The following is an 8,225-nucleotide window of genomic DNA, read 5'->3' as shown; positions in this document are numbered from 1 at the left end:
ATGTCCTGTGCTTCCCAGCCCAACAACTTAACGTCAGTCGGGCCCATATGGCGCATGTGGAAAAATCCCGAAGTGAAGGCAAATTTAGTCCCACACGGCTTAGCTAGGAGAGTGGCGAGCTGCTTATAAGGTGAGGTTTTTTGGTAGTTCTAGATGCTAGTACTACATAAGCTATACATGCATAGCGCGTGCGCTCGCGTGAATATTCGCGACTTAAGACTTTGGACGCTTGGCGCGGCTAGCCAACTAGCAAATATAATTTTCTTTTTTTTTTGACATTTTTTTATTGATAAATCCAAGGAAAATGAAAGGCTAGCTAACAATGGTGTAAGTTGGGCTAAAAATGAAAGGCATCTCTGCACCTTCTTCGCCGTTCGTGGTGGCCAGCGGAGGCGCCGCTCCTCTGTTTCTAGTTCGTTGCAGGGAACGATCGATTTGGGGATCCAGCAATTTGGGATCGACGAACTAGATTCGGTTTGTACTGTATTTCATAAGTATTTCAGAGTTAAAGAAAACGAATAGCTATGTAGAAGGAGGTATAGGGCAAATTATAAAAGAAACAGTCTAAGTAACGTATGGCAAATTATAGAAGACATAAGTAATGTGTGGCAAATGAATAATGCTACACTTACGAGCAATTTGTTTATGAACGGGCTGACGTGGTGAGCAGGCTTGCTGGATAAACAACCAACCCCAATCCTTATCCAACTGCATTAGGCCACGCCTAATCCGTAAGTCAAGCGCGCGTAAGTCTAGGATTACCGGCGGCAAAGTAGTAGTATATATGCACAATGAAATTCGAGATGCAGGTGTCCATGCACAGCTGAAGGCGGATCTAGCTGCGCATTTGTAGGTGAGGAGAGGAGCAGCCAACAATGCATGATTTTATTTCTATTTTTTTTGCATGTATGAATAATTTAAGTACTATTTTGTTTGTTGGGTTGTTGGGTCTTTCCCTCCTGGAGATCCGCGTCACGGACATTCAGCCCAGGCGCGACGCCGCCGGCGTCACCTCGCTCTTGTGCGCCGCCGCGCTGCTCGAGCCCAAGGAGCTAGTCTTGGCCCTCCCGTCGGGCTACATGGGCAATCTCTCGCCCTTGTTCTTCCTGCAGCTTCCAGACCACGTCAGGTTCCATGAACTCGAGACACTGTCCCTCTTGGGCTGCCACGTGCGCTTCGACTCCTTGCTCCCCTGCTGCCCACGCCTGCGCGTGCTAAGGCTAAAGTTCAATGACCGTTGGGGCCACAACAGCATCAGATCCTTCATGTCACTCCACTCCACGTCGCTGCAAGAGATTTGTGTGGATGTCGAGAATGTAAGCATAGATACCGTCGACCTTGTTGCTCCCGAGCTTAAGAAATTGACTGTGTCCTTGAAGGCTTTCCGGGAGGTCAACATCTCTATCTTGGCACCAATGCTTGAGAAGCTCTCATGGAAATGCTCCTACTCCTTTATCAACTTTGGTCCTTGGAGGATTGCAAAGTTGTGGCTGCAGAAGGTGGAGAGACAAGGAGAGCTCCCTTCATTGCTCATCCATGCCCGCATTGTGCGTGTCCCCTCCCGCTCAATTTACCGAGCTCCAACTAAACCAAAATTTGTGGAGTGATATATATTTTCCCAAATTAACGTTTCAGAGCTCGTCCATTGTTCATGGTGAAGCGGAGAACTCTACGCAAGAGATAGAGAAACATATGCTCGCAAAGTTCTCTGTTTTGGAGTTACATCTCAGGCCAAAGGGACATGCTTTTGGAGCATTCATGTTTCATCTCCTTGGGATGAATCGGTTTTTTAGGGCCACGCAGAGGCTAAAGGTTGTCCTACAGAGATCCTCGGTAATTCTTTGCTCTTTGCTCTGATTATATATCTCGATAGTACATTCTCTAGTAATTTTGGTTTTAGTTGAAGCAAGAATGCCCACTAGATTGTGCTTGTGACCACCCGGACTGGAGATCCCGAACTAGCTCCTTGACCGCTCTCGAAGAAGTGGAGATCAGTGGCTTTCAAGGACACGATCATGAGATCGATTTCTTGAAACTGATATTCAAATGTGCACCGATGCTTAAAAGAATGATTGTGCGTTTCTCACATGAGGTCTTATATCGTGATCATCATGGATGCACACAAATACGAAACATCTTCAGGGAATATTCTTCTGTGGAATGCTATCTTTATCTTAGCTCTGGTGAGTAACTGAGTATGTGTTCTGCGTGCAACATGGATATAATTGCTAGTTAGCTAATTATGCCTATTGCTGACATTATGTGCGCAAACCCGCATATTTTAATCAAAAAGAGAAGCTGAATGGTGGAGTGGGTGGCACAAAATAAATTCGAAAATTTGTATGCAGAATTACCTTAGGTTCTCTTTTGTCTTGGTCAATCTCTAGGTTGATTATACCCTTCTCTTGGGCATCTGCATTTTGTATAGTAAAAGGACAATTTTGCAGATTACCTGAAGTTAGTTGTCTTATCTGAATTTCCTTGACATTCATGTTTGGCACAAGGTATTTAGTTCTAGTTAGATTTCGTTCAGTAAAAATTGTACTATTTCTTTCTGCTTTCAGCATATATTGTACTATTTCTTTCTGCTGTCAGCATATATTGCATTTTATTTGCAAGTCAGGACAGCCTTTACAAGTATAATAATTCCACATGTGCATGTTGTGATACTGACTGGAAATTGTTTCAATTTTCCTTCAGCCTCCAATGCAGGTTTAGTGCATGGCAGCGGCGGGTTCCCATCAACATGATTCTCAGCCTACATTCGCAAAAAAAAACATGATTCTCAGCCTTGCATATTTGGATTCATGATGGTATTGACAAAGACCAAACTTTTCATATGCGGACAACCTCCATTACCTGTTCTCTGCTGACTTTGCTTTGTTGCTTCAACTCATTATCTGGCATGTTGTTTTGCTTAGTGTAGTGTAGCTATATATAGGATACTCTTAGTTAGGTCTTGAGTGGTTTCTCTGCAATTCAATTATTTAAGTTAATGCAGTCAACCTATGTCAGTCATGCGCCCTAAGCAAGTTATTCTGTTAATCCTATGGTTTTAGTTAGTATTTGCGTTGTTTCATTTTGTTGACAAGTGACATGTTTTCATACGAAGTAAACTGAGCAACAACGGATAGAACTCAGGAGCTGATCTTTAAGGGGCGATGTAGCACACAATCTATTTTTCAATATGCTTACATTACGAGTTTCCATTTTGTACTAACAGTATAAAAATATTATCAAAGCAGTGTAACATCCGTTAGCATATTAGATGCTCTAAAAAAACTCTCAAATGTATTTATATGAAAATTAGCAAGAGTATTAATTATACCCGTGAGATTAGCTTGTATAGATAAGGTATTAGTAACATTAGCTAGCATGTAACTTAATGTTTATTTTACATCCAACCTTTTGAACTATGCGAAGATTCAGTTTGAGTTCTAATGTTAGTATTTCTTCTTTAACAGAGTGGATGCATGCCTCTTTTACTGCAAGTTTGATCATGGATGGCTGCAAAAGATGCCAAGAATCATATCGGCAACTTTGGCTCCTTGTTTGTCTAATGCCATCATCTTAACAAGTTATAATATTGTGATGTTTGTATGAAGTACTAATGACTGCTGGACTGATGTTATTCTGCACTGTCAAACTCCTAGTTTTCATGCTTCTTGTGCTATAAGTATTTGTTCCCCATCGAATGATGATATAGATTGTAGAGTGTATCTACTATTTGATGCTTGGGATCTGCTATCTTTTTTGCCCCTGTTTGCTCTGTTTTGTCAATGGTCTTGCCTCTGTTTGTTCTTTTTTCAGGTCTGACTTGCATGTTTCGGTACTGAATTTCTTTGAAAGTCCAGCGAAATTTTTTGCACAGCTTTCAGTTAACCTTTGGGCAGAATTCAAATGATGATTTCGCCCATTTGATGGTCAACTTTGGGTAGTGCTGCATTACTATGTACATGGGGAGTGCATAACATGTAACTGCAACTGTATTTTGCAAACCCAACTGAACCGCAAGTTTCAGTGTTCACCGTGACTGGGAAAACTTGAACAAAACTGAAGCCACCGTACTGCGAATACATTCCGCACTACAGTTTGTCACAGCAGATGGAATACATGCTACACTGATGACTGATCTTTTGAGAGCAGCATGTGTATTGTTCACGTGGATAGATACAGGTGGCCACCGTAATGTGATCCTAAAAGTTTTAGGTGCACAAGGTCTTTAAAAAATCATGCAAGTCAAAATCAAAACTTGTGCAAAATCATACTGCGTCGGGATGATCCGGGGAGCTGGAGGACGTGCTTCTCGGCTGGTTGTTGTCGTCGTCAGCGGCGCCGCGGCGGAAGCGCAGCACCGTGCTGCCTCTAGCCGGTCCTCAAGGTTGGCACAAATCATGAGAGCTGATGAGGTGTTGCTGCGAGCTAGTCCACTTCTGATCTGAACATATATCACCGTTGTGTATTTTTGAAAGCTTCATGGGACACCATATAATTGGAGCTCTATCTCTTCGTTGTATGTCTGCCTGAGGATGAGCTTCAGGGGACACCATTTAGCTGGAGTTCTCTTCGTTGTGCCCAATTGCTCAAACTAGAGCGCCTCGTCAACATCGGTACTTGCATGTCATCGGCGTAAGTTAGGAGGCATTCCTAGCTTGCACTTGTATGCCATCATTTGTTGAATACTAATACTTGTACAAATTAACGAGGGATTCGTAGCATATTGTTGCATTATCTCCAATTGATCTCATTTGATGTGCCTAAGGTAACCTCACCATCTTGACAAATCAGGTTACCACAACCACTCATCCACTCCTCATCCTTTCAACCAAACAAGAAAATGGTTATCCCAAACCGCCTCTTATCATGCCCAACCAAACAGAAAAAATGGCTACCCCTAACCAAGTGGTTGGGGATACCACTATCCCAAAAACTTACCCCCTGAACCAGACAACCCCTAAGAGCATCTCCACCGGCGCCCCCATTTTGAGAGCGGCGAAAATGGGATCGCACCGGTGCGCCCCAAACGGCGTCGGCCAATTTTGGAGCCCAATAGAATCGCCGGCAACCCCGTGCCGGCCCCTTCGCCAAGGGCGCGAATCGGGCCACCTCGCGGCACATCTGAAAACGAGTGTGAGCTCCGCTGGCAGCCAGACACACCGATTTCCCACCTCCTACACACACCCGAACCGACTCCCACCCCTCTAGATCGCCACCGTCGCCGTCGCTGCCGCGCCCCTGCTTGCAATAGACACCGCCGACTGTCTAGGAACCGCTGTCCATCGACACAGCCGCCACCCCCTCGACCGGCGGCCGCTGTTTCGCCCGGAACAGAGCTCGCCGCCACCGCGATAGTATCGCCCCGTCCGCAAGGTGTTCGTCCGATTGCCATGATGGACAGCGCCGAAGAGATGATGGTGCAACTGTTCACGGAGGAGCAGAACGCTCAGGTTGTTCGGCGGCAACAACAGCAGCTGATTCTGACGAACATGCTGCGTGTTCGCCAGCCTTTCTTCGTCGTGCCTCGGCGCGGCGGCTCAAAGCCAGGCAAGAGGAGGAACATCAACCGGCATCGCGAAGCCGGCGCAATGCTGCTTGACGCCGACTACTTCAACAACGATGCGACTCATTCGCCGAAGGAATTTCGGTGCCGGTTTAGGATGAACAAGGAGCTATTTTTGAAGATTGTCCACGGCGTCAGGGAGTACGACAAGTACTTCATGGCCAAAAAAGATTGCACAGGTTTGTGGGGCTTCACCTCAATTCAGAAGTGCACTGCTGCAATGCGATGTCTTGTATACGAAGCTCCTCCAGATACAGCCAATGACTACCTACGGATGGCAGAGTCGACATGTACAGAGACTCTATAGGTTCTACCGAGCCGTCATAGCGGTGTTTGCTGAAGACTATTTGAGAGCACCAAGAGAAGATGATACATCTCGGATCCTGCAAAAGAATGCAACAAGAGAGTTTCCTGGGATGCTCGGAAGCATTGACTGTATGCACTGGGGTTGGAAGAATTGCCCTTTTGCTTGACATGGGATCTACAAGGGGCATGCTGGTGAGTGCAGTGTCATTCTTGAGGTGGTGTCAGACCATGAGTTTTGGATTTGGCATGCATTTTTTTGGCATGGCAGGAACAAACAATGATATCAACGTGTTGCAGCGCTCTCCGGTGTTTGCCAGGCTAGCTGAGTGACAAGCTCCTACCGTGAACTTTGAGGTAAACGGTCACGCATACAACAAGGGATACTATCTAGCTGATGGTATCTACCGACGTATGCTACATTTGTGAAGACAATTCCCTCTCCATCAAACGAGATGGAAGCCTAATTTGCAACATACCAGGAAGCAGCACACAAGGATGTTGAGCGTAATTTTTGGGTGCTTCAGCAGCGTTTCGCCATTATCAGGTACCCTGCTCTCACTTGGTCTGTGTGATCATCCACAACATGATCATTGAGAGCGAGCACAACGCACCTGTGCAGGATGATCATCCATTTGATTATCAAGGGCCACTAGCTGAGGTAGAGCATGTACCCCAAGAATTTGCTGCTTTTCTTCATATGCACAATGAAATTCGAGATGCAGGTGTCCATACACAGCTGAAGGCGGATCTAGCTGCGCATTTGTGGGTGAGGAGAGGAGCAGCCAACAATGCATGATTTTATTTCTATTTTTTTGCATGTATGAATAATTTAAGTACTATTTTGTTTGTTGGCTTGTATGAATAATTTAAGTATTATTTATTTGATTGATTGTATGAATAATTTAATTCTATTTGTTTGATTGATTGTATAAATAATTTAATTCTATTTATGTGATTGTATGAATAAAATGTGATTGATATGTTGTTTTAAAATATTGTAAAAAAAATTGGGGGCCGCCGTTTAGGAGCCGTCGGTGTGGGAAGAGAGTCCCCAAATGGAGGATGCACTGCCGGCGCTCCTCATACAACAGTGCTGGCGACTATTTGGGGGCTGCTGGTGGAGATGCTCTAAGTGTGTGACCTGAGGTCCTATCAAGACTACATCAGCTTTGAAGGGTTGAGCTAAGAAAAGTGTCGTTTCGCTCCCCTGGGTACCTCGGAGGGGATATTTTATAATTTGCCACATATTACTTTGAACCTTTATAATTTGCCACATATTACTTAGCCTATTACTATTTGCCACATATTACATTAATTTCTTTATAATTTACCCTATATCTCATTTTTCAGATCTATTATTTTTTTAAACTCACAAATACTTATGGATACGATATATTATACCCCGTTTGCCCTTGGCCTTGCTGCCTGTGCCTCTAGAATATTTGTTTCAGCTACGGTGCCCATGCAGCGGATGCCATGGCCGCGAACATCAGTCTTACACTCTCATCGCAGAGAGTGACGCTGTTGCCACGAACAGCTGCCGATATGCCATCGGCCTGCTTGCAACTGCTGCCGACGAGGGCATCACATCCAATCCCAGTCCCGGTGCCAGCGCTGCAGGGAAGGTCGTGTGAACAGGGAACCCGTACACCTTCATGAGTGTATGGACAGGCGCTACGGCCGCCGCCATGGTCATCCGGTCCGCATGCCTTGGAGAGAGGGGTGAGGATCAGGTGGCGCAGCGGCCGCCGCTGGTACTGCTGCCGCCATGGTCGTCGTGCAGGAGCAGGTCACACCGTCGCACCATCGATTGTCCGTGAAAACCAGATCGTGCGGTTTCTTCATTCGCCTCTTCCTTTCTCCCACTAGAACCAGATGAACTTCACCTTAGCAATTCCTTTTTTTTTCGAGTGTTTCTCAGTGATGATACTTACGTATGTCGCATCAAAAGCAGATTCTGAAAGTCCTATGTAGTAACCCTGGCTGGTTACGGGGAGATATATAAATGTGCATACAGATGCAATTACATTTTGGTATGTCATCGTAGGCTAGCGCCAAGAGTTGGTATCTTGATTTTGGTCCGGTCGGCAGCACCGGCGAAAGGCATCTCTGCACCTTCTTCGCCGTTCGTGGTGGACGCGCCGTGAGTGGTGGCCGGCGGAGGCGCCGCTCCTCTGTTTCTAGTTCGTTGCAGGGAACGATCGATTTGGGGATCCAGCAACTTGGGATCGACCAACTAGATTCGGTTTGTACTATATTTCATAAGTATTTTAGAGTTAAAGAAAACAAATAGCTATGTAAAAGGAGGTATAGGGCAATTATAAAAGAAACAGTCTAATGTGTGGCAAATAGTAAAAGT

General features: G+C 45.3%; 1 protein-coding gene across 1 annotated transcript; it reads left to right on the top strand.

Moving 5' to 3' along the window:
- Nucleotides 1-908: 908 nt before the first annotated feature.
- Nucleotides 909-3,735, top strand: LOC139834051 (uncharacterized). The gene is made up of 5 exons (XM_071824432.1): nt 909-1,547; nt 1,636-1,833; nt 1,901-2,183; nt 2,701-2,813; nt 3,465-3,735. Exons 1-4 carry the CDS (start codon nt 909-911, stop codon nt 2,748-2,750), a joined length of 1,170 nt encoding a protein of 389 aa, XP_071680533.1. The 3' UTR covers nt 2,751-2,813; nt 3,465-3,735.
- The last annotated feature ends 4,490 nt before the right edge of the window (nt 3,736-8,225 follow it).

The sequence above is a fragment of the Lolium perenne genome, chromosome 7 (assembly GCF_019359855.2).
Source record: "Lolium perenne isolate Kyuss_39 chromosome 7, Kyuss_2.0, whole genome shotgun sequence".
Classification (NCBI taxonomy): Eukaryota; Viridiplantae; Streptophyta; class Magnoliopsida; order Poales; family Poaceae; genus Lolium; species Lolium perenne.
Note: the sequence above shows the minus strand (reverse complement) of the source record. Positions and strands in the feature narration are given on the sequence as shown.